Here is a 26841-nt window from a genome sequence, read left to right as displayed (position 1 = left end):
TGGGATGACTGCGGGGAGCAGAGATCATGGGGGGGGGAGGGATGGGGGAGATGGCTGCGGGGGGACATGTCTGGGGCGGCGGGGGGGAGGCGCTGCATGGAAAGAAGTGCCTGCTGGCCACGGGGGGAGCAGAGATCGGCGGCCGGTGGGGGGAGCATGTCTGCGGCGGCGGGTCTCTCCCTGCAGCACCTCCCCCTCCGCAGCAGACATGTCCTCCCGCAGCCAGCTCCCCCCGCCGGCCGCCGATCTCTGCTCCCCCAGCCGCCCGTAGCACCGCTTGTCTCCTCACCTCAATCCGACTTGTTTTCAAGTCGGAATGATTTTGTCGGAAAGGTAGCCAAAACCTGTTGGATTTGGCCCCATTTCCGACAGAAGCACGTGGATCGGCGGCTCCACGTTTTCCGACAAGTCGGGAAACGTGGAGCCGCCGATCCACGTGCTTCTGAATTCCCGACTTGACGGAAAAGAATCAGCCCCTATTGAATAGGTCGGAACCCCTGGAAGCTGCCATCTTTCCGACAGGACGGCAGCTTCCGACAGTTATTGAATACACCCCTTAGTTGCACAACTTAGTAGTTCTACATTTACATGTTCAAAACCGAAGTCTTGTTACATAGAAACATAGAATTTGACAGCAAATAAGAACCACTTGGCCTATTTAGTCTGCTCTAGTAGCCGACATATAGGGTATAAGATCCTCTAGCAAACAAATACAATACTTGGATGAACAACTAAAAGTTATTAAGGTCACTCCGTGGTACTGGATTTTGTCCCCCTAAAGTAGAGTAGCTGGACAGAAAAGGGGCAACACCTTGCAAGAACAAACTGCTGTCCTAGTCTCCATATAGTCTTAGATCACTTGTATAGCAAATGTATTGTTAACCTTTTTACAATGACTGTTTATAAAATCGTATATATTATTAGCATGTATTACTAGTCTCAATTTCACAGCACTTGAATAGTGGTCCAGGTCAGCCTATATCAAACCACAGAGGAAATAAAATAAAAATAAATAGATTATAAAAAGAGACCTCTCAACACCACACTCCATAACAAATAGCTAAGGCTACACTCACATATTAAAAACCTGTACCCTAATTGCATACGATACAAGTCATATTAATGAGAGTGCAGTTATTGGATTTACGGTGATATTGTCCCTGTCCAAGCCTCCCAACATAGGGGAGGTGGGAAGAGGGGCCGACGTGTCCTGTATAAGAGAACGTGGCCTTGCGTCAAATCCGTTTTTCTGGCGGCTTATGCAGCAATGCCCAAGGCTCTCCTCGGCACTGTTTATGCAGAGAAATGGCAAGAAAGTGCTCGCCCAATCCAATCCCTGCACAGGGCACCGCAGCCCGCAGGTAGGACTTTATGACAATGCCTGAAAAAGTGGGACGGTTGGCCCTAGGTAAAATCTGCCACTGCTAAAATCGTATTTACCATGTAAAATTGAATATAGATGTCATTACAGCATAAAACTACTATATCAAATTCAATTCAATTCAATACACACATTACTGTCTTCCCCTTTAAAAATGGAGATACTGTATCACGTAAACAGTGAATAGACATCAGCAGCCATACAAATAATTTCTGTTGGAGCAGTAGGAGGGGTTAAGAAGCACTTAGCCATTCGGCTGTTGGACATCATAATCTCCATAATCAGTGCATATTTTGTACCAGGCGGACGAGCAGCCGCAAGATATTCGCGTCCTGACAGGCACACTTCTGGCTTTGGTATGATCTGTATCACAGTGCCCTTACTGTACCTAGTCTACACTTCAAGAATATGGTAAAAACAAAAACAAAAAAACATTAAAATAGAAAACCAAACAGTAAAAAAAAAAAAGTCAATAAAATTCCGTGTGAGCACAAAATACACAAACAAAACAAATAAGAAAATGTGGTATTACCTTTGGGGTCCACTTGTGTGAGGTAGTACAGAACACAGCTGTTGTCGCCGTTGGCCTTAATAAGATATCCGGTCTGCAAGGAAACCGCTCTCACAAAGTCCTTGTGAGGAGGATGCTTCTACAACCAGAACAGATTTCATTTACAATACGGGCAAAGAATTACGGATTGCTTGCCAGATCCCCAACAGACAATATCACATTTACAGGACTAGAATTAGATCAAGATTCTTTATCGTTCAAAAGGTTAGCAAAGACTCAGTGATGCATTGAGGGCTCCTATAAGTGCACCATCATATGATAAAGGCACCTGGTTATAGCCCCTTCTCTCTCCTCTTCATTTAGAGGAAACCAATTATCAGATAGCAACAGATGTTTAACCTGTATGGGACTTGTATCCAAATTCAATTTTGTAAGTCACCTTATTCATCTGCTCCATAAATACTATTGTAAAAATGATTACTTAGGAATTTAGTAACATGTGTAGAGTATGTACAAATATACAGATTTATTGAAAATTGTAATAATTTTCACATTTAAAAATTGAAAAACATTTCTATAAAACACTAGATGTGGTCATCGGTGCCGCCTGAGTTTTATTTTCGCTCTCTCTTTTCTCCTGTCTTGCGGTTTCCACCAGTTTATCTTCAGCAATCCCCCCATTATTTTTTTTCCAGTCATCGATCCCCCCCCCATCTCTTTTTCTTCTCATCCAACGCCCTTAAAAGCATTTGATTTTATAATTTTTACTGGTATATGCTCAGAATGTCGACATAGATAGAATGTAGCCATTCAGCATTTCATCAGTGAGGTCAATAGCTGTGGAGGCACTGGCTATTATCAAAGCTAGATTTAGACAATTTATTAATTCTTACAAACTAATAACTTGAAAAACAGTTTGTTACAGAAAGGTTTAGGTAAAAAAATAATAATATAAGACTGGCCACAAAAGGTCAGGCAGAGAGCACTAAACGGTTTTTAAAACCCGCCATACTACACTAACCCTTTAATATAAACACACAAAATATGTTGCAGAGCCTCAGCAGAAGCGACCTAAAACTTGTCGTGCACTATCTGCTTTCTCTCAGTGGCAGGGGGGTATGTTGCCCACAAGAGGGGTGTGTGCCAGCCCTGTGCCCCCCTTGCCCAGCCCCAGCAGTTACTCTCAGCACATTCCCCTGCATTTTAGCCATCCTGATCATCAGCTTTTTCATGTTGGATGCTCCTGGGCGCTGGGAGATCTTCCTGGATAGGTTCACCTGACACTACATGAAGCCACACCCCTCATTGAGGCAGATCTGATAGCTCCACCCTTTGTGCAGACTTTGTTTTGCAGTATTATTGGCCAGAGTGCAGTATCTGACTATCACAGAGGGGAGGCGAAGCCTCCCATCTGCTCTCTCCCTGACCGTCCCTGTATTTCCAGCATATCACTGTATATTTGGTGAGTTTTGTATTCTATCCCCTCTTTTTCCTTTTTTTTTTTTTCCTTTCTTAATCCATTATACCTCTGACTTCCTTTGGAAGTCTATCTACATATACTATATCGCCTAACTTAGTTTATCTGATTGATACTCTTCTTTAACCTTAACATCTAGATTCTACCTCCTTATAGACTACTGGTAATATTATAAAACTGATGCTTTCTCCTATCAGGTTTTCAACAGTCCCAGCGCTCTTCCTTCTTCACTGATCTTATCTCAACTTTTCCCTTTTTTCCCTCAAGTACAGTAATTTTAAAACTTTTATGGACTTCTTCATTTTAATGCTGTGTCATAGTCCTGGTTACTCCCATTAGAAAACCCCTTGGGTGGGGAAGTACCACGATCAGCCAATCCACTTAGTCCCTAGAAGATAGGTCATGAGGGACAAAGCAGGTCGATGGGTTGGAGACTGTAGAACCAAATCCAGTAGCCAGCAGAGATACAAAATTTTAACTGCTCATACAAAAAGAGGTTAGAAGGGACAGTCTAATAAGGTCCACATATTTGTCCTTTGTCCTAATGCCAATAAAAAATAAAAATCAGATGACTACTTTTATTTGCTACGCTCTTCTAGAAACAAATATTTATAATCAGACAGGTTTTTAAGGTCAGCACTACCTGTTATCTATGGAACAGTTTTGGTTTAAACGCTTTTCATGTTTTTCTAGATAGGTTATTATTAAAAGGAACATTATAGTAACAGTAGACTCCTCAGTCTGGAGCCGCGAAGACACGATTCACAGTAGCACTCTTGGCGATGCAATTTGGGTCTTGACGAATCACATCATCATTGCATTATACAGTTGAGGGTTGGGAAAGGATGATGAAATGTGTCACCAATACCACCAGCGGACCAACTGAAGGGAACCACTGAAAGTTGGCAGGGATGGGTACATATAACAGATTATTGCAGGCAGGGAAAATCCTTGTAATTCAGTGTTAGCTCCTGCGTTTCCCATCTGCCTGTGTTTTTCTTTCCTGGGTTATGCGGTTACAATTACTCTGGAGGTATAACAGCAGTCATGTAATGATAATCCTGTGTACTATACAGAAGAATTCTTATTCCCCCGGGGCCCCATGTGCGTTTGTCATTTGTCATCCATTACAAAGAAGCAGATGAAACAGCCTCCTCACATTCACTCTTTAACAGTTCATATTGATTTTAGATTGATCTGATAACGACCATCTGCAGTTTATTTATTACAGATTCATTTCAATACTGTCAAATTTTAAATAACCATCAACACCGGATATAACTCACTGAATAGCCACAAACGGAGGCTTACCGGGTGCTTTACTGAGTAATTGATTATCATGTAATCATTGCCAAGGGGCAGCCAAGACCGTAAGGTTACAAAATCTCTGTTCTTAAGTGGACTCGGGCACTTCCCTGCAACAGAGGAACATAACAAGATTACAGTACGGAGTTAAAGAGCAAATCACGCATTGCAGAGCAGCAATTACTGTACTAAACATACAAAGCCCTGTTGTGCCCATCCAATCATTAGCCACATTCCAGTACAGATTTTAATTCACTTTTTCCAGGAGAACAAACTAAATATATCACATTGGCACTGAGATCTGTGGATGATCACTGTCCTGGATGACCTCTGGTGAGCTGAAGCTCTGCCAATTATTTATTTATTATTATTACCAGTTATATAGCGCACAGATATTCCGCAGCGCTTTTACAGAGAATATTTGCTCATTCACATCAGTCCCTGTCCCAGTAGAGCTTACAATCTATATTCCCTACCACATGTACACACTTTCACGATAGGGTTAATTTTGTTGGGAGCCAATTAACCTACCTGTATATTTTTGGATTGTGGGAGGAAACCAGAGTACCCGGAGGAAACCCACGCAAGTACGGGGAGAATATACAAACTCCACACAGTTAGGCCATGGTGGGAATCGTACCCATGACCTCAGTGCTGTGAGGCAGTAATGCTAACCATTACACCATCCGTACTGCCCCAATTACGGACTCATCATTTATTTGTGCTTTCAAAAAACAAAAAAAAACAGAACAAAGAAAAGAAAGTCCACTTCGCAGTCTGACATTCAGGAACTACCCTAACTTTAGTTAATAAAAGGGAATATTTATCAAACTAATTCTCTTAAAACATGCGTAAATGGCTGTTTTGGGGAGATTTCCTGCTTTTCCATTAACAGCGCTCACAGGAAAGTCCCCATAGTTTTTCATGGGGAGGACATTACTGGGGCTTTTTATTGTAGCAAGCTCAAAAAACAACAACAACGTAGCCTTTTGGAGTAAATTGCTGTTAGCAGAGTTTTTTCTATGGGGCAGCCTAGCTGGAAGTTATAGAGTCAGCTATCTTTTGAGACCCTGGACGGGTTGTAATGAGTTCAGCGGCCATGTGGGATGCCGGCCGAATTTGGACTTTTTTTTTTTTTTAAAGGGGCAATCATATACAAGCCTAAACTAGGCCTTATAAATGATTGCTCATTTAAAAAAAAAAAAAATGTCCGAGTTCGGCCGGCATTCCGCACAGCCACTGAACTTGGAATTCATTACATCTCACCCCCTGCCCCAGTAAATTAGCCCAATTCTTGATTAAAAAATTAATTTAGGTGCTGATTAAGAGAACTACGCAAGTCTGCCACACTTTTTACCACTACTCCGGCATTGGCTGCATCTATTCGCCCATAACCATCTAACCGGGAAAGCAAATGTCCCCACTGCCAGTATGCATTGCACCAGGTCTATTCTTGGTGCAAGAACTCCGCTGAAAGAAGAGTGCGCTACTGTGCTTAGTCCAGTCTTCCTGTTCTCAAGGGAGGCTTCAGTTCCGAACCCAAGATTACTGGGTGAGACTTTGCTAGAGAGTCACAGTGGTTAAGTTACTGGGCTGTTCACAGTGAATCATCCACTGTGGTCTGCTTATACAACTCTGCAATGTCAACACATGCACATAGTGCATAGTGCATAGTGCAAAGCTGCATACCTTGCGATTTTGCCCGAACGTCCAAGACCCCCCCCCCCAGAACATGTAGTTTACGTGCGTACACCCAGTCACAACCATTTAGCTGCAAGGCGAGATGCTACGGAGATGCTATATTTGTCCTTAGTCGCATACACTTGGGTCCTCATTCCGAGTTGTGCGCTCGCTAGCAGATTTTAGCAGCATTGCACACGATAGGCCGCTGCCCTCTGGGAGTGTATCTTAGCTTAGCAGAATTGCGAACGAAAGATTAGCAGAATTGCGAATAGAAAATTCTTAGCAGTTTCTGAGTAGCTCGAGACTTACTCCTACACTGCGATCAGCTCAGCCCATTTCGTTCCTGGTTTGACGTCACAAACACGCCCTGCATTCGGCCAGCCACTCCCCCGTTTCTCCAGACACTCCCGCGTTTTATCCTGGCACGCCTGCGTTTTTCCGCACACTCCCAGAAAACGGTCAGTTTCCGCCCAGAAACACACACTTCCTGTCAATCACACTCCGATCACTTCAACGATGAAAATTCTTCGTTCGGACGCGAGAAAATCTACTAAGGTTTGTGCTAAAATACCGCATGCGCACTGCGTACCATGCGCATGCGCATTTTTGCCTTAATCGCTCCGTTGCGAAAATCAGCAACGAGCGAACAACTCGGAATGACCCCCTTAGTGCAGGAAGAGGTTAACATACCACCAGTCGGGATCCTGGCAATCACAATACAGATGCCGGAATCCCAACAAGAGGTGAAATGCCGGTGCCGGAATCCCAGCGACACAGGCTATTCTCCCTCTGTCGACACCCATAGAGGAAGAATATCATCTGTGGCAAGCATAGCGAGCCACCGTGCCCATAGCGTGGCTTCTAGCGCTCGCCCCGCTACTGACATACTGGTGTCTGGGATGTCGGTGTCGGTATATCATACTGAATCCCTTAGTGCATGCACAGTGCAAAAATTTGCAAAATATGTCCACAAAAAAAAAAAAAAGTTGCTTGCAACTCTGAACCAGGCTGTTCTTGCTGGTGCCCTTCAAAAGAAAAGTGCATGCCGTGCTCCATCTAAACATACTTCCAGAGTTAGAGTACAGAAGCTCCAAAAATCTCTTACTGTACCAGCAGTAATCTCATTTATCCATTGCTGGTATATCACACACCGACTTGTAGGCTACTCTAGGGGAGGTCATAATTATAGCCTACAGCACATTGGTATTTTACTTACATTGGTTCATAGGTGAAGATTGAATTCACACCATGAAATGATGTTCTCTTAGTTGTGACCCCCACCACCATAAGACAACAGAACATTACCCAAGGATACATATCATACAAAGTGCCTTACATGAGTAGTACCCCACATCTGCATTGACCGTAAGTCTTCCAATGTCATAGGTATCTATCATGTTGGTGTCCCACTTCTTGCGATAGTTTGTGTCATGAAGAACGTCATACATGACCTCAGCAGCAACATCTTTGCAAACAATTCGCATCTGAGAAAGAAGACAAAAGAACAACGTCAGGTTATACAGATATTACTCCCGTACAGGTTTATATTATCTTATATTGTAAATGAACACAGTATGTTTCACTGGTATAGAGGAGTAGACCCCCACTGGATGCAGTTCAGCAATTGTTGTTCAAGCCATTTGGCTAAGTCCTTTGTCGGTGGAGACACATTAAAATTCCTTACTACAGCGTCATGGTGTGCACAGGCCAGCCTCTGTGTGGGATAAAACGGTTAAGATGAATTTATTGAACCCCCCCCTTAAACTCTAATCTGTAGGAACACACTTTCCTCTAGGTGGTTTCATGAAAAAATTAGCTGCTTTGTGGATTAGAGTGGGAATAACAACATTTTTGCATGTAATGTTGCATTTTTTCCTGGGATCCTTCTCTGATTTTTGTAAAATACACCACCTCCCACCCATCTCTTAAATTTCATATCTGTTTTCTTTTTTTTTTTTGAGTAGTTCATAGAAACTAAAATTAGAACAGGACTGGCCAACCTGTGGCTCTTCCGGTGTTGTGAAACTACAAGATCCAGCATGCCCTGCTACAACTGTGCTACTAGGTAATGCTAAAACTGTGGTAGGGTATGCTGGGATGTGTAGTTTCACAACAGCTGAAGAGCCACAGGTTGGCCAGGCCTACATTAGAACGTCTAAACTTGGAAAGCCAACTCTACTTGCAGGTAGCAGGGGAGCTACTGTATATAAATACTCTTCACCTCCACTTCTTCCCAAACACCCAACACACACACACCCACACCCACACCCACACCCACACACACACGGGCCACCCCTGTAATGGTTTGAAGTAACCTGGAAGAGGCCATGACACTTCGAATGGTCACTAATATGAAATGTGTCGCTAAATCATCGATCAAGACTGCCCTAAGAGAAAACACTTTCAAGGTACACAGAAGATGGTGTTTACTGTAGTTCCTTCTAAATTTGTTTTTGCAATTCGCAGAAAATAAGATTTATATTTTTGGAAAGTAAAATAAATTACAAAAAGAAAGCAACCATTTACTCCCATTTAATCTGTCAAAGTCAGAAAAATATCTCTATGCACACTACCATATTTGCACCTCACACAGGTCCGTGCTGCGCATGCGTACGCTCTCCCGTACGTGCGCATACTCACAGTCGCGGGCACCCGCAGGCGCACGGTATGCGTATTTACGGTAGAGTTTATGTGATCGTAGCGTGCGACTCAATCGTTACATATTTTCACTATATAATGTATTTTGTAGATCATGGTCCCTTTGATAGATTCTGAAAGTTTGGTTAATATAGAATGTTCGTGAATAGAGAAATCCCTCTTTGTTTGATACGAAGGGTCAGACAGGAGTAATACAGTGGTGTTTAGTACCCATCGGAAGAGTATTTAATTAGCAATATTCCGGTGTTGGTTTGAAGCGGATTAATCGCTCGTGCGAATAGTTATGGACATAAGAAGTTTATGAACATTTACTGTATTTGCACTTACTTATCCATGCGGCGGGAAACCCAGTTTCCCTCCCACCTGAGCTGTTGGAAATAGTCACGGCCCACCTGTATGAATCAACCTATGACCTTTTGTTATAATGCGAGGAGGAATTCCTGTGTCCAATGAACAATGAGATTGTAGGGACCATTGAATTGCATTGTGTGTGGGGCATAAATAGACAGGCCGATCTCACTCTTCAACGGTTATCATTGCTGAAAATCGGGAGCTGGATGTCCAGAGGCGCATGCGATCGTTTCCTTTGTGCGTAAGTTTTTCTCCGCAACTACATTGATCTTCTTGTTATTGTGGGCCAATTTCTCTCTCTCTTCTCCTCTTTCTCTCTTATTTTCTCTTAAATAGTAATTGTATTATATTTCCTGTGTAGTTATCTGGTTAGGTAGTCTATGTTATATTGTAGTGTATGATTTGTATTTGTATTAATTCTTTTGCAAGTATATCATTCATAATATATATATATTAGGCGTTGGACCCTAAGCCCAGGTATCTGTGTATTTCTTATAGTGTTAAGTATTCTCAGAGCGTCGGTGACGCTCATACAGCTTTTGAGTTAATAAGGTTACACTGTGTTGCATTTACACTCTATCTATACACTAAGGTTTTACAGCATATTACATTGTTTATGGTTTAGATTTATAGGTTTAACATTGTTAGCGTCAGCGCCGCTGGTGATCTCCTCGTGGTCCTGAGCGTCCGCTACGCTATAGCGAATCATTACGTTAGTCAGCAGCCAATAGCGTGCCTGCCTGTGATCTCTTGGCCGTGAGCGAACGTGACGCTTGAGCGTCTCGACTACGGCTAAGCGATTGTTACGCAACGAGCGTACCCTTACGGTACTTCATACGTAGATAACGTACAGTGTTCTTAGACCTCATAAAGGGTATTATATAAGATAAATATTTAGCTTTATCAATTGCGGGCTCGTCCTGTCCTTCACATATCTGCACTAGGTAATTTCAGCAGACATTATCCAGCAGCAAAGGGCGGGAGATCATATTCCTCGTAGTGCTGTTTGGATAAGCGTCTGCTTCTCTTAGTAAAGGGTGCTGAAGGAATCCGGGAACCGGAGGTAAGAACAACACGCTAGTCTTTTTTAAAACGGTTTATTTTTCTGTCTTGCGTACACACGCACGCACACATATATATCTGCATTTCTTTTTTTCATTTGTGTATTTTCGTATATCACTCTCCTGTTTGCCAGTTTTATAGTTGATAAACGTGCTAAGAGAGATTTGCCGCTATTTCATAGTTTAAGAGTAAAAAGGTAATATAGTTAAAGTATAGACAAACACAGCTGTGCCTGAGAGACAAGGCGAAGTCAGTGTGGTGCGCGGTAGATGATAAAGGATCATCTACATTGATAAACGTATAAATTGTGTTACGGTGGATCTTTGCTTTGCGTACACGTGTCTCTAACAAAGGACTGAGACTTGCGTACGCAACCCAAGGGCCGACGCACGCAGCGTATATTACGCAACGGAGCATATGGGTACGCCCACGTAACTCAAATCACAAGTGTTAATTTTTTTCAACGCGATAAATAGCGCAACGCGGTAAATAACGCAAGGCGATAAATCGCGCAAATCTATTTTAACATTCAAAATTTAAATGAACAGATCCTTCTCCTAATTGGTAACACATCTGGTCTAAAGAAAATTTCTGCGCAGAAATAGAAATAGAAACAAAAGTGTATATGTGGTGAGTGAGTGTTTGTTTTTACAATTTTTGAGGTTGAACCACAAGAAAAGTCGAGTTCTCGTGAGGTACATGCGTGTAAGTGACGTACATGGTGGCTAGGGAGGCATCCCTGGTTAAAACATACACTTTGAGCATTAGAGTGTAGCAGACCAGGAGGTCATACTGTAACAGACCAGGAGGTCATAGCAGACCAGCAGGTTCAGGTACAGCAGACAAGGAAGTCCGCTATACAGTCCACAGGCACAACACCTAAAAGGGTTGGTGCAACACCCATATAGGCCATACAAGCTCTGGCTGAAGGAATTCGCAGCCGTAATTTTCGATTCCGTTGGTCGCTCAGTACATAAGATTAGTTGCTTATGTGCTGAACGATTGTACCGCACGTAATTGTGTGCATTAGTAAACCTGACCGGTACTATTCGTGTACGAAGGTCATAAACGCTATTTGTACATTCTAACGTGATTTGTGTAATTTTTTTTATTTTAAGGGAAGTTCGCTGGTCACTCAGGAACTATCCAACAACCGATACTTGCTGGGGAACGCGCCCCAGTAAATAAAGGTTCACAGGGGCCCTAGGTTGGGTACAACAGCTCTGGATACAGTGATTGTGTTACTGGCCAACGTGGGCGAGAAGTGAGTGGAGTACTCGGTAAACTTCACCGCCAGCCTGCCCCGGGCATCTTGGTTTTTGTAAGGGTTCGCTGAAGAAAAGCAACACCTGCAAGTTATGGGGGCCAGTTGTTCAGGTAGGGGGCGATCAACCTCGGTTCGGGTTGATTTAGTAAACCGACCAATCGGGTCGGCCAGGTATGTAATGTGTGAAAAATACGGTTCACACATAGAGGTTTTATGTGATGAATGGGAAAGAATGACTGTACTGGACGGGGAGAAATTCCCAAGAATAGGTAGCTTTAGCCCAGAAGTGTTACTAAATCTAAGGAGAAGGATAGGTCTTATTGAACCAGCAAAGAGACGGATCAAACATTATGATTGTTTAAAGTTATGGCAACAGGAAAGTGAAATGCAAAAAGAGCTAACTGACATACCTGACTCTCATCTTGGGAGGAGAGATGTGGCAATGGAGAGGATTATGGTTGCGGAGAAAGGCACAATGTTGAACAATAAAAACGCACTTAGCAACTGTAGTATAGATGATAAGAATAAGTGTAATAAACATAACAATGATAATTGTAATGCTGTTAAATGTACAACTATTAACCCGTGCAAGTTGCACCCCATGTCAAACTTCCCTCAGGAATACGAGCAAGAAAGTGAACTCAACACGATGTCGGCACCACTTCCAGCAGCCATCACACAAGACATCCAGGTGGACGCGACCAAATCGGTAAAGGCAATAATCAAACCCCCCTAACGGAGGGTCAGAAAGATCGCTGGTTTGGAGGGAATATTGCATCACCAGAATGTTCGTTTGGAAGACTGAGAGACAGCACCTTTGAGAAGACAGCAGAACAAGAAGAACAACAAGACGAGAGAACTAATTATCGTAACAAGTTTCTCTCCCCCTCAAACTGATTTTCTGTACCCCATTACAAATTTCTTCTTTTCTCCTCCTGTAAGATGGACTTGCCCCAAGAGACTGTGATATGGATTTTTCCTGTTGACCATGATGTTGACCAGAGCAGTCTGTTCCGGCGAGAGTACCATGGAGGTCGAGAGAGGTTCTGGAATGGGTTCTGATGATAAAGATGGAGGCGTAGTTTTCCAAGAACAACTTAACCAACAAGTAAAGGCGAGTATCAGAAAACGATCCGATAGCATTGACCATAGAAGGAATTGTGAAGGATTGTTAGCTGAAGAAAACTGTATCTGTCGGCTCTGTAACAATGTCATTGAGGATGGGTGCATAAAGAAATGCCAATCCAGTTTTAATATCCATATGGACCGGCATCCATTGAGTGGGTAGTGTGTTAAATAAAACAGATTGTTGGGTATGCTCTCAAGTATCTCAAGGTCATAGCAAATCAGGGCTAGTACCATTTCCTTTAACGTTAGGGGAGGTACTTGAGTTAAGTGGTGGGAGACCGGTGGACAGGAGGTTTAATATCTCCAGCCCTCCTAGTTTGAAGCTCCACCAATACCATGTGGATAGGTCCCTATTATGTTTTAACATCTCCAATCCCCGAAAGCCGGGAAATTGGGAAGTGTCATGGAGTAATCAAACCATGACCTTTTCGCATAGAGCAGATAGAATGCCTACAGATACAGAGCTTATACGCCACATAGCCAGTAGAGGAAAATCTTTCCGGTATAGGTATACCTTAGGAAATAGGATTACGAGAGTTGGAGAGGTATCACCAGGATACTGTGCACATATCGTACAACCTGATACGTGTACTAAGCAGATGGAAGAATTAGGGTTAGGAGATTTCACATGGAAGGTGTGTAATATGGTTATGTCCTACTCCGTCCCATATGTTCTCCCCGATGATGCATATTTCATATGCGGGAGAAAGGCGTATAAGTGGCTTGCCCCAAACTCTGAAGGATTGTGTTATATTGGAAAAGTACTGCCTGAAGTAATGACTGTATCACATGACAAAATGAAAGACATACACCGTGTTGCCCAAACTCCTTATACTCACACCCATTATGAGCACGTAGTTAAACAGCATCTGATAGAAAGAACAGAGCATCTGGCCTCTGACATGATCCATGAATCCACCGGGATTCAGTTTCTAATCACGTTAGATATCACTCGCACCGCTAGAGGAGTGTTGAATTATAAATACATATCTGCGCTTGCAAATTTGTTAGATAATATCACTGAAATGTATGATGACACGTTTAGGTATACTGGAAGAGAACTTCAGGCTTATAAAACAGAACTGGTACAGCATAGAATGGTTCTTAATTACCTCACAGCAGTGACAGGCGGATATTGTGTCACACTGGCAACACAATACGGCGTGAAATGTTGCACATATATTACGAATAGCACCGAGGACCCGGTCGAGGTCATAGACCAAAAGATGGACGATATTCTCCAACTGAAGTGGGAATTTCGCAGGAGACACAATCTCACTCTTGCTGCTGTAGGTAATGAGCTGACTGGTTGGGTGTCATGGTTGAACCCGCGAAATTGGTTCTCTGGTTTAGGAGACTGGGCTCAAGGAGTCATAATGGATGTTGGGAAGTTTCTCCTATGTATCTTAGGTGTTATCATAACGATTGGTTTGATATTTAGATGCGGTCAGGCTTTAATGAGGTGCAATCGTCGTACTAGGGTAATGAGTTTAAGGAGTGAGGAAACTGTAATTCCAATGGACTTGATTTATGACCCAAATGTAGAAACAATGATGTGATGAAAATGCGATTTCTACGGTCCGTTTCTTTCACCTGTTTTTCCGTTTCCTCCAAGGTAAAAAGACCCACTTGGACGAGGAATTTGATGAGCCGATATACAGACAACAGATGGATTAAAGAAGAAGTTTTGACAACCTGATACACAGATTTTGATGAACTATGCCATGGATCCCCAGTTTCCCTAGAAATTTTAAAATTACGCTAGCCCAACACTTTTGTAAATCTATGGACATTGACAGCTTTTGCTCGCACCTTATGGGCAAAAGCACAAAGAAGACTGCATTCAACAGACACCAAACAAGACCTCAATCGACGAATGTACATTTACCTGACATAGAATACCACCGCATTTACCGTAATTATGTCTTTTCTTCATTTCTACAACCCTCAGGTAATGACACACATAGTCGATAGGGAATACAGGCACAGATATCAGCAATAACATATCTCCCCCATTCATGTATCATCAACTAAAATGTGCTCCCCCATTTTGTTACAACCAAAGCCGAAAAGAGCTCGGTAAAGTTTGACAGCCCATCCACAGACCCGTACCACGGGATAAGAAGGAATTCAAATGTATACTTCGCAATACCTCGAAGCTTGATGTACCACACGTACGGCACGATGATACATGACCCCCCAAACATGGACTCATACACACATGCTTCTGCTATCTCACTAGGTCATACCCTCTTCACACCTTCTCCTCTCTCCTCCCTTACCCAACCATGGAAATGTATTAACCCCTGACATATATTTTTCTCTTTTTGAAATGTTTTAGAAGGTGGCAGTTATTGTTGACTGCCAAAGGGTGGACTGTCAAAGTCAGAAAAATATCTCTATGCACACTACCATATTTGCACCTCACACAGGTCCCTGCTGCGCATGCGTACGCTCTCCCGTACGTGCGCATACTCACAGTCGCGGGCACCCGCAGGCGCACGGTATGCGTATTTACGGTAGAGTTTATGTGATCGTAGCGTGCGACTCAATCGTTACATATTTTCACTATATAATGTATTTTGTAGATCATGGTCCCTTTGATAGATTCTGAAAGTTTGGTTAATATAGAATGTTCGTGAATAGAGAAATCCCTCTTTGTTTGATACGAAGGGTCAGACAGGAGTAATACAGTGGTGTTTAGTACCCATCGGAAGAGTATTTAATTAGCAATATTCCGGTGTTGGTTTGAAGCGGATTAATCGCTCGTGCGAATAGTTATGGACATAAGAAGTTTATGAACATTTACTGTATTTGCACTTACTTATCCATGCGGCGGGAAACCCAGTTTCCCTCCCACCTGAGCTGTTGGAAATAGTCACGGCCCACCTGTATGAATCAACCTATGACCTTTTGTTATAATGCGAGGAGGAATTCCTGTGTCCAATGAACAATGAGATTGTAGGGACCATTGAATTGCATTGTGTGTGGGGCATAAATAGACAGGCCGATCACATCCAGCTCTCACTCTTCAACGGTTATCATTGCTGAAAATCGGGAGCTGGATGTCCAGAGGCGCATGCGATCGTTTCCTTTGTGCGTAAGTTTTTCTCCGCAACTACATTGATCTTCTTGTTATTGTGGGCCAATTTCTCTCTCTCTTCTCCTCTTTCTCTCTTATTTTCTCTTAAATAGTAATTGTATTATATTTCCTGTGTAGTTATCTGGTTAGGTAGTCTATGTTATATTGTAGTGTATGATTTGTATTTGTATTAATTCTTTTGCAAGTATATCATTCATAATATATATATATATATATATATATATATATATATATATTAGGCGTTGGACCCTAAGCCCAGGTATCTGTGTATTTCTTATAGTGTTAAGTATTCTCAGAGCGTCGGTGACGCTCATACAGCTTTTGAGTTAATAAGGTTACACTGTGTTGCATTTACACTCTATCTATACACTAAGGTTTTACAGCATATTACATTGTTTATGGTTTAGAGTTATAGGTTTAACATTGTTAGCGTCAGCGCCGCTGGTGATCTCCTCGTGGTCCCGAGCGTCCGCTACGCTATAGCGAATCATTACGTTAGTCAGCAGCCAATAGCGTGCCTGCCTGTGATCTCTTGGCCGTGAGCGAACGTGACGCTTGAGCGTCTCGACTACGGCTAAGCGATTGTTACGCAACGAGCGTACCCTTACGGTACTTCATACGTAGATAGCGTACAGTGTTCTTAGACCTCATAAAGGGTATTATATAAGATAAATATTTAGCTTTATCAAATCCCAGAGACATACTACACACCGGATCATCTCAATCATCTACTAAACATTCTATGATTCTGCTACAATATACTGTACTTGCATGATGTTCCTTACTATAAAGTAATGGACAGCTGGAATCATAGCTATGGCCCTTAGCCCGCATTGTCAGGTGAGGAGTTCCCAGGACAGAAAATTAGTAATCACATGAATGTCCTGCCACTGATTTGTCATTTTCTTTGGCTTACATTACACTAGCTGGTATTCAATGTTGCTGACAGACGTAGCATTCCAATAAACCTCCTAATGATAATGTGTGGACCCTTATTCAAAAAGTAAAGCATTTAATACCTTTAATACCAAGAAATAATGACACAGAGACTTGAATTTGGCAGAAAATTGTTAGCTATTTATTGTACCCTAACCATTAGAAAAAACCTGTAAAGTAAAATTTAAGTTAACATGCCGATTCAGCCGGCATATGGTGGCAGAAAAAATAAGATTTTACTCACCGGTAAATCTATTTCTCGTAGTCCGTAGTGGATGCTGGGTACTCCGTAAGGACCATGGGGAATAGACGGGCTCCGCAGGAGACTGGGCACTTCTTTAAAGAAAAGATTAGGTACTACATCTGGTGTGCACTGGCTTCTCCCTCTATGCCCCTCCTCCAGACCTCAGTTAGGGAAACTGTGCCCGGAAGAGCTGACATTACAAGGAAAGGATTTGGAATCCAGGGTAAGACTCATACCAGCCACACCAATCACACCGTACAACTCGTGATAACTATACCCAGTTAACAGTATGAAGAACAACTGAGCCTCATTAAACTGATGGCTCAGAACAAAAAAACCCTATAGTTAAGCAATAACTATATACAAGTATTGCAGAATTCCGCACTTGGGACGGGCTCCCAGCATCCACTACGGACTACGAGAAATAGATTTACCGGTGAGTAAAATCTTATTTTCTCTGACGTCCTAGTGGATGCTGGGTACTCCGTAAGGACCATGGGGATTATACCAAAGCTCCCAAATGGGCGGGAGAGTGCGGATGACTCTGCAGCACCGAATGAGCAAACTCAAGGTCCTCCTCAGCCAGGGTATCAAACTTGTAGAATTTTGCAAACGTGTTTGATCCCGACCAGGTAGCAGCTCGGCAAAGTTGTAAAGCCGAGACCCCTCGGGCAGCCGCCCAAGAAGAGCCCACCTTCCTCGTGGAATGGGCTTTGACTGATTTAGGATGCGGCAGTCCAGCCGCAGAATGTGCAAGTTGAATCGTGCAACAGATCCAGCGAGCAATAGTCTGCTTAGAAGCAGGAGCACCCAGCTTGTTGGGTGCATGCAGGATAAACAGCGAGTCAGTTTTTCTGACTCTAGCCGTCCTGGAAACATAGATTTTCAGGGCCCGGACTACATCCAGCAACTTGGAAACCTCCAAGTCCCGAGTAGCTGCAGGCACCACAATAGGTTGGTTCAAATGAAATGCTTATACCACCTTAGGGAGAAATTGGGGACGAGTCCTCAATTCTGCCCTGTCCATATGGAAGATCAGATAGGGGCTTTTACATGACAAAGCCGCCAATTCTGACACACGCCTAGCCGAAGCCAAGGCCAAAAGCATGACCACTTTCCACGTGATATATTTCAACTCCACGGTCTGAAGAGGCTCAAACCAATGTGATTTTAGGAAATCCAACACAACGTTGAGATCCCAAAGGTGCCACTGGAGGCACAAAAGGGGGCTGAATATGCAGCACTCCCTTAACAAGCGTCTGAACTTCAGGCAGTGAAGCCAGTTCTTTTTGAAATAAAATAGACAGGGCCGAAATCTGGACTTTAATGGATCCCAATTTTAGGCCCATAGTCACTCCTGACTGTAGGAAGTGCAGAAATCGACCCAGCTGAAATTCTTCTGTTGGGGCCTTCATAGCCTCACACCAAGCAACATATTTTCGCCATATGCGGTGATAATGTTTTGCTGTCACATCCTTCCTAGCTTTTATCAGCGTAGGAATGACTTCAACCGGAATGCCCTTTTCCATCAGGATCCGGCATTCAACCGCCATGCCGTCAAACGCAGCCGCGGTAAGTCTTGGAACAGACAGGGCCCCTGCTGTAGCAGGTCCTGTCGGAGCGGCAGAGGCCAAGGGTCCTCTGAGATCATTTCTTATAGTTCCGGGTACCAAGTCCTTCTTGGCCAATCCGGAACGATGAGTATAGTTCTTACTCCTCTCTTTCTTATTATCCTAAGTACCTTTGGTATGAGAGGAAGAGGAGGGAACACATAAACCGACTGGTACACCCACGGTGTCACTAGAGCGTCCACAGCTATCGCCTGAGGGTCCCATGACCTGGCGCAATATCTTTTTAGCTTTTTGTTGAGGCGGGACGCCATCATGTCTACCTGTGGCCTTTCCCAACGATTTACAATCAGCTGGAAGACTTCTGGATGAAGTCCCCACTCTCCCGGGTGGAGGTCGTGCCTGCTGAGGAAGTCTGCTTACCAATTGTCCACTCCCGGAATGAACACTGCTGACAGTGCTATCACGTGATTTTCCGCCCATCGGAGAATCCTTGTGGCTTCTGCCATCGCCATCCTGCTTCTTGTGCCGCCCTGTCGGTTTACATGGGCGACCGCCGTGATGTTGTCTGACTGAATCAGCACAGGCTGGTTTTGAAGCAGGGGTTTTGCCTGACTTAGGGCATTGTAAATGGCCCTTAGTTCCAGAATATTTATGTGTAGGGAAGCCTCCTGACTCGACCATTGTCCTTGGAAGTTTTTTCCCTGAGTGACTGCCCCCCAACCTCGGAGGCTTGCATCCGTGGTCACCAGGACCCAGTCCTGTATGCCGAATCTGCGGCCCTCGAGAAGATGAGCACTCTGCAGCCACCACAGCAGAGACACCCTGGCCCTCGGGGACAGGGTGATCAGACGATGCATCTGAAGATGCGATCCGGACCACTTGTCTAACAGATCCCACTGAAAGATCTTTGCATGGAACCTGCCGAATGGAATTGCTTCGTAAGAAGCTACCATCTTTCCCAGGACTCGCGTGCAGTGATGCACGACACCTGTTTTGGTTTCAGGAGGTCTCTGACCAGAGATGACAACTCCTGAGCCTTCTCCTCCGGGAGAAACACCTTCTTCTGTTCTGTGTCCAGAATCATACCCAGGAACAGCAGACGCGTCGTAGGAACCAGCTGCGACTTTGGGATATTCAGAATCCAGCCGTGCTGTTGTAGCACTACCTGAGATAGTGCTACTCCGACCAACAACTGCTCCATGGACCTCGCCTTTATAAAGGAGATCGTCCAAGTATGGGATAATTATAACTCCCTTCTTTCGAAGGAGTATCATCATTTCGGCCATTACTTTGGTAAATACCCTCGGCGCCGTGGACAGACCAAACGGCAACGTCTGGAATTGGTAATGGCAGTCCTGTACCACAAAACGGAGGTATACCTGGTGAGGTGGGTAAATGGGGACATGTAGGTAAGCATCCTTGATGTCCAGTGATACCATGTAATCCCCCTCTTCCAGGCTTGCAATAACCGCCCTGAGCGATTCCATTTTGAACTTGAACTTCCTTATATAAGTGTTCAAGGATTTCAAATTTAGAATGGGTCTCACCGAACCGTCTGGTTTCGGTACCACAAACATTGTGGAATAGTAACCCCGTCCCTGTTGAAGGAGGGGAACTTTGATTATCACCAGCTGGAGGTACAGCTTGTGAATTGCCGCCAGTACTACCTCCCTGTCCTGGGGAGTAGCTGGCAAGGCTGATTTGAGGTAACGGCGAGGGGGAGACGTCTCGAACTCCAGCTTGTATCCCTGAGATACCACTTGTAGAACCCAGAGATCCACCTGTGAGCGAACCCACTGGTCGCTGAAGTTCCGGAGACGGGCCCCCACCGCACCTGGCTCCACATGTGGAGCCCCAGCGTCATGCGGTGGACTTAGTGGAAGCAGGGGAGGATTTTTGTTCTTGGGAACTGGCTGTATGGTGCAGCTTTTTCCCTCTACCCCTGCCTCTGGGCAGAAAGGACGCGCCTCTAACCCGCTTGCCTTTCTGAGGCCGAAAGGACTGTACTTGATAATACGGTGCTTTCTTAGGCTGTGAGGGAACCTGAGGTAAAAAAGTCGACTTCCCAGCTGTTGCTGTGGAAACGAGGTCCGAGAGACCGTCCCCAAACAATTCCTCACCCTTATAAGGCAAAACTTCCATGTGCCTTTTAGAATCAGCATCACCTATCCACTGCCGAGTCCATAATACTCTCCGGGCAGAAATGGACATTGCATTAATTCTAGATGCCAGCCGGCAAATGTCCCTCTGTGCATCTCTCATATATAAGACTACGTCTTTAATATGCTCTATGGTTAGCAATATAGTGTCCCTGTCAAGGGAATCAATGTTATCAGACAGGGAATCAGACCACGCTGCTGCAGCACTACACATCCATGCTGAAGCAATAGCAGGTCTCAGTATAGTACCTGAGTGTGTATACACAGACTTCAGGATAGCCTCCTGCTTTCTATCTGCAGGCTCCTTTAAGGTGGCCGTATCCTGAGAAGGCAGTGCCACCTGTTTTGATAAGCGTGTGAGCGCCTTGTCCACCTTAGGGGATGTCTCCCAGCGTAACCTATCGGTTGGCGGGAAAGGGTACGCCATGAGTAACCGCTTAGAAATTACTAGTTTCTTATCTGGGGAACCCCACGCTTCTTCACACAATTCATTTAACTCATCAGATGGGGGAAAAGTCACTGCTGCTTTTTCTCCCCAAACATAATACCCTTTTTTGTGGTAACCGGGTTAATGTCAGAAATGTGCAACACATTTTTCATTGCCGTAATCATGCATCGGATGGCCCTAGTGGATTGTACATTTGTCTCATCCTCGTCGACACTGGAGTCAGACTCCGTGTCGACATATGTGTCTGCCATCTGAGGTAGCTGGCGTTTTTGAGCCCCTGACGGCCTCTGAGATGCCTGGGCAGGCGCGGGCTGAGATGCCGGCTGTCCCAAAGCTGCGTCATCGAACCTTTTATGCAAGGAGTTGACACTGTCGGTTAATACCTTCCACATATCCATCCACTCAGGTGTCGGCCCCGCAGGGGGCGACATCACACTTATCGGCACCTGCTCCGCCTCCACGTAAGCGTCCTCATCAAACATGTCGACACAGCCGTACCGACACACCGCACACACACACACACACACACACAGGGAATGCTCTGACTGAGGACAGGACCCCACAAAGTCCTTTGGGGAGACAAAGAGAGAGAGTATGCCAGCACACACCAGAGCGCTATATAACAGAGGGATATACACTATACACAAAGTGAATTTTCCCCCTATAGCTGCTTATATCACAATTTGCGCCTAAATTTATGTGCCCCCCCTCTCTTTTTTACCCTTTCTGTAGTGTATACTGCAGGGGAGAGCCTGGGGAGCGTCCTTCCAGCGGAGCTGTGAAGAGAAAATGGCGCTGGCTGTGCTGAGGGAGATAGCCCCGCCCCTTCAGCGGCGGGCTTCTCCCGCTTTTTAGAACGTTAATGGCGGGGGTTTCTGCACATATACAGTGTTATACACTGTATTATGTGCTTTTTTGTGCCAAAAGGTATACTAATTGCAGCCCAGGGCGCAGAGGCGTCACTCACCTCTGTGACACCCGGTGCGGCAGCGAGGATAAAAGGGGTGGGGCTTCGCGGGAATGGGCGGGGCTTAAATAGAGGGGCGGGGCTTCACGGACGGAACCCGTTTTTAAACCATTGCAGGCCCGTAAAGGGGGCGGGGCTTTGCGGAGGGCGGGGCTTCGCGTCCCGACACCCGTTTTTTTTTCACTGGGGGGTGTGAGAGGTGAGGGCTGACTCTCGGGAGGTGCTGTCCCTGCAGTGCTGGCTCCTACAAAGTGACAGGAGCCGAGTGCTGCACATAATATAACAGTGCAGCACTCGGCTTCTGTCACTCTGCAGGAGCCGGCATTTTGGTGTCACCCCTCGGCGGGTGACACCCGGGAGCGGGCCGCACCCCCCGCACCCCCCTTGTGACGCCACTGCCAGGGCGCCCTCCCCAGCGCCCTGCACCCACCAGTGACCGGAGCGTGTGGTGTGCTGTGGGAGCAATGGCGCACAGCTGCAGTGCTGTGCGCTACCTTATTGAAGACCGGAGTCTTCAGCCGCCGATTTTCTCCGGTTTCTTCCGTCTTCTGGCTCTGCAAGGGGGACGGCGGCGCGACTCTGGGAACGGACGATCGAGGTCGGGCCCTGTGTTCGATCCCTCTGGAGCTAATGGTGTCCAGTAGCCTAGAAGCACAAGCTAGCTGCAAGCAGGTAGGTTTGCTTCTCTCCCCTAAGTCCCACGTAGCAGTAAGTCTGTTGCCAGCAGATCTCACTGAAAATAAAAAACCTAACAAATACTTTTCTTTATAGTGAACTCAGGAGAGCCCACTAAGTGCATCCAGCTCAGGCCGGGCACAGATTCTAACGGAGGTCTGGAGGAGGGGCATAGAGGGAGGAGCCAGTGCACACCAGATGTAGTACCTAATCTTTTCTTTAAAGAAGTGCCCAGTCTCCTGCGGAGCCCGTCTATTCCCCATGGTCCTTACGGAGTACCCAGCATCCACTAGGACGTCAGAGAAAAGAACGGCTATATTCCACGGACGATAACCTAAAAAAAAAACATTAAAACCCAAACGATCCTAATTTACCACAAACCATACATAGGTAATAGGTGCCCGACTCAGACCTCCACGCTGACTGCCCACCCTGATGGGTGATGACGCTGCCCCCTGATGGGTGATCTAGAGGCCTTAAAAGTCAATGGAGGTGAGTGCACATAAACCACACCAATACTGTAAACAACTGTAACTAACAAGTCAAACTACAACCTGCCGTTCTTTTCCGCCAACAGCGAAAGACTCTTCCCCAGAGTCTTCGCACCGCCACCATACCCTCAACCTAACTCCTGCAACACCAGAAACAGATCCTCCAGGAAAAACAACATCCCTTCCTTGGACAGATGCAAACCATCAGGCCGAAAAAGGTGACTGGCACGAAACCGAATCCTAGGGTGGCGAACCACTTTCCCTCCGTGAGCCAACACCCACTTCGCCACCGCCGCATTCACCTTTTGCCTGGCCTCATCAATCGGGCGACCGTCCGCCACTCCTCGCCAACGCAACCTTGGCACCATCATAGAGAACACCAAAACACAATTGGGCCACGCTGCGGCCACACTGGCCAGATCTTCCATCATGGCCCATCGCAGCTCCAAAGATGTCCTCTTCCCCAGATCGTTGCCACCCAAATGGACAACCAGCACCCTAGGGACTCCATGCTCGCTGACCTGACTGACCAATCTACTCTTCAGATCTTGCCACATCATCCCCCACCAACCAAGCCAACGAACGCCATGAGCCCAAGGAAAAAACTGCGCCCCCTCCGAGGCCAAAAACCTGGCTGCCCAGTAAACATAAGAGTGGCCAACTACCCAGATTGCCAAATCGTCTTCTACCCAGCCTGAAGAGAAGGAAAGGAGTAAAAATCGGTTAATAAGTATCCTAACAGGAGCTTATTGAATGCATTAACCTGAAGGATCTGCCAAAAGAAAAAAAGGGTTTTCGTGTCTTGCATAAGTCACGGCCTAGCCGATCTAAACAAGCTTCCAGCCAATCGAAGCGTAACATAAACACACAACGGGAAAGATCAAAGTAAAATAAGGAAAATAAAAGGGGGGGGGGGGTTTAAAATGGGAAAAACATGTAAGAACTCAGCTGGAGGTGAAAGCATAAAAACCTGCTGAGGGACTTCGTGTTGTAACTAATCAGCCGAATTGTAGATTGGAATTCAGTCCGTCAAGGCAGGCAAAAAATCGCAAAAGAACTCCAGACCCCGCTGCCAGCAGCGGCGAGTAGCTAATCTCTGAGTAGGATGAACAAGGGAGACGAACAGACACAAACTGCACAAGGACGTACTTAACCTTACAACATGAACTTATACAATGGCTAATAAAACTGAACTGTTAATCAAACTAAAAACTCATGAAACTGGGCGAATATATCGTTTGTAACTTGATGACTTCCATTGCCCCACTGCCTGAATCTCCGCAACGGAAAAACCCGCCGACGCAGCAGACGTCGCCGCCCCGATTCGGAAAGAATGCGTACCGAAAGCAGCAGGTGAAAGGCCCAAGCTCGCCAGACAGCGGCTCAGCATCCAACGAAACTGATATTTCATCAAAGGTAAACAGTCATAATGCAGCAGCCACGACCCCTGCACACCGGGCCGTACTGCTGCTCAATGCCAATCTCACCGGGCAAATGTTCCCCTCCAGAGACGGTACCAGAGTGACCCATCACCCTCTACCTACTAGGTCCGTCTTAGAGCGACGCAATCTGCACAGCAAGGACCTCTCACCCACCACCACGTCATCCAGAAGCATGCGCGAGTCTGCCCGCTTAGATGGCGCTACCAGCTCCGAAACCCGAAAGGCTCCATGGTAAGCCATGGAGAACGCCAACTGGAACAAAAGCGATTAAAAAATTGACGACGCGATACTGCCTACCGCATCGATGACGGCCGGTAGCAAGGCCGCATCGATGGGGCGTTGCCTATCAGGCGGCGTTGGCGCCACGCGCGCCCACCCTTTCATCGCCTTTACAAGAAGCCCGCTCTTTGTCACGTCAGGGACACCCTTGATTCTATTAAAAAACTAAATCCCTGCTAAGTACCGGGACACCACCGCTCTGGACCTACCCGTGACAAAAAGCTGCCAAATAAAAGAAAGCATCATCTGATGCCCGCTCTTACCTTCTTGACTACGTCCTCGGACAAACTCTTCCCACTCGCTCCAAGCTTGACCGTAAGCCTTGAGCGTGTGCGGAGCCACTGACCGCATCGCTAGACCCTCCAGTCCGGTCCGATCATCTGCCAGACATAACTGGGACATTGAAACCCCCGCTCATCGGCCTCGGGTGCCAACAAACGGAATCTCTCCCACTGACCGCGGGACAACGCGTCGGCAATTCCGTTCTCAAGTCCTGGCACATACTGCGCGTGGAACCATACATTCTTATGCAAGCATGTCAGCAGCAATCGCCCAAGCACCCTACAGAACCACCAGCGACTTCGCCCTCTGGTTATTGATCGCATGCACCACGCCCAGATTGTCACATCTAAACAAAATGCTGCGATGAGCCAGACGATCGCCCCAAACCTCCAGCGCTACCATAATGGGGAAAAGCTCCAGCAGCAAAAGGTCCTTAGTGAAACCTTCGCGATGTCATTCCTCAGGCCACGCACCAAGATCCCTCTAGGTAGCAACCGAACCCAGAGGAACCCGCCACATCGGTAAACAGCTGTAACCTAGCATTGTCGATCGTTGGGGCCAGCCAGATACGCACCCCATTGAAGTCCTCCAGGAACGAGGCCCAGACGGCCAAATCCCTCCTAATCTCGGAGGACAAGCGAATGAAATGATGCGGCCTGGTACACCCCGCCGTTGCCCTCTCCAGCTTTCGGCAGAAAACCCTGCCCATCGGGATCACCCGGCAAGCAAAGTTCAAGAGGCCCAGCAAGGACTGCGCCTGCCTAAGCATGACTTTGCGCGACATCACGAACTGGCAAATAACCTCGCAGAGCTTCGCGACCTTGGCCTGAGGAAGGCGACACGATCCCGCCACCGTGTCGATTTCAATCCCCAAGAACGACAAACAGGAAACCAGCCCCTCCATTTTATCCTCGGCCACAGGAACGCCAAAGTGATAAAACAACGCTCGGATGCTGAACAGCAAGTCGCTGCAGCGCAGCAAATTCGCCGGTCCCACACACAGGAAATCATCGAGGTAATGCGCAACTCCATGACCCCCTGAAGAAGACTCCACCCACCAATGCAAGAACGTGCTAAACCTTTCAAAAAACGAGCATGAAACGGAACATCCCATCGGCAAACATTTGTCAATGAAATATTCCGCTCCGATTCGAAAACCCATAAAACGGAATGAGTCCGGATGCAACCGAAACGCGGATTCAACATCGATCTTAGCCATCAGAGCTCCCGGGCCATAACTACGAGCTAAACGGGCCCTCCATCCTACCCATTCGCACCTCTTTATCAACTTTCTCGCGCAAAACAGACGGCAAGGCGCGAGCGGACTGAAGATTCCGGAGAGCCTTGACCGATACTTCGCCCGCAACTGGCAAGCGGAAACCAAACTTAAAACCCTGAAACAAAAACTGAGCGTCCATACT

General features: G+C 45.8%; 1 protein-coding gene across 1 annotated transcript in view; it reads right to left on the bottom strand.

The window, feature by feature from the left end:
- Positions 1-26841, bottom strand: part of LOC134933407 (START domain-containing protein 10-like) — a 91085-nt gene that overhangs the window by 4595 nt on the left and 59649 nt on the right. The window contains exons 2-4 of the mRNA XM_063928558.1: positions 7694-7841; positions 4681-4784; positions 1914-2031 (exon numbers count right to left, since the gene is read on the bottom strand). Of these exons, the coding sequence (XP_063784628.1) occupies positions 1914-2031; positions 4681-4784; positions 7694-7841 (370 nt within the window). The remainder of the gene's footprint in view (positions 1-1913; positions 2032-4680; positions 4785-7693; positions 7842-26841) is intronic.

The sequence above is a fragment of the Pseudophryne corroboree genome, chromosome 6 (genome assembly GCF_028390025.1).
Source record: "Pseudophryne corroboree isolate aPseCor3 chromosome 6, aPseCor3.hap2, whole genome shotgun sequence".
Lineage (NCBI taxonomy): Eukaryota > Metazoa > Chordata > Amphibia > Anura > Myobatrachidae > Pseudophryne > Pseudophryne corroboree.
This window is presented reverse-complemented; position numbering and strand designations above follow the sequence as displayed.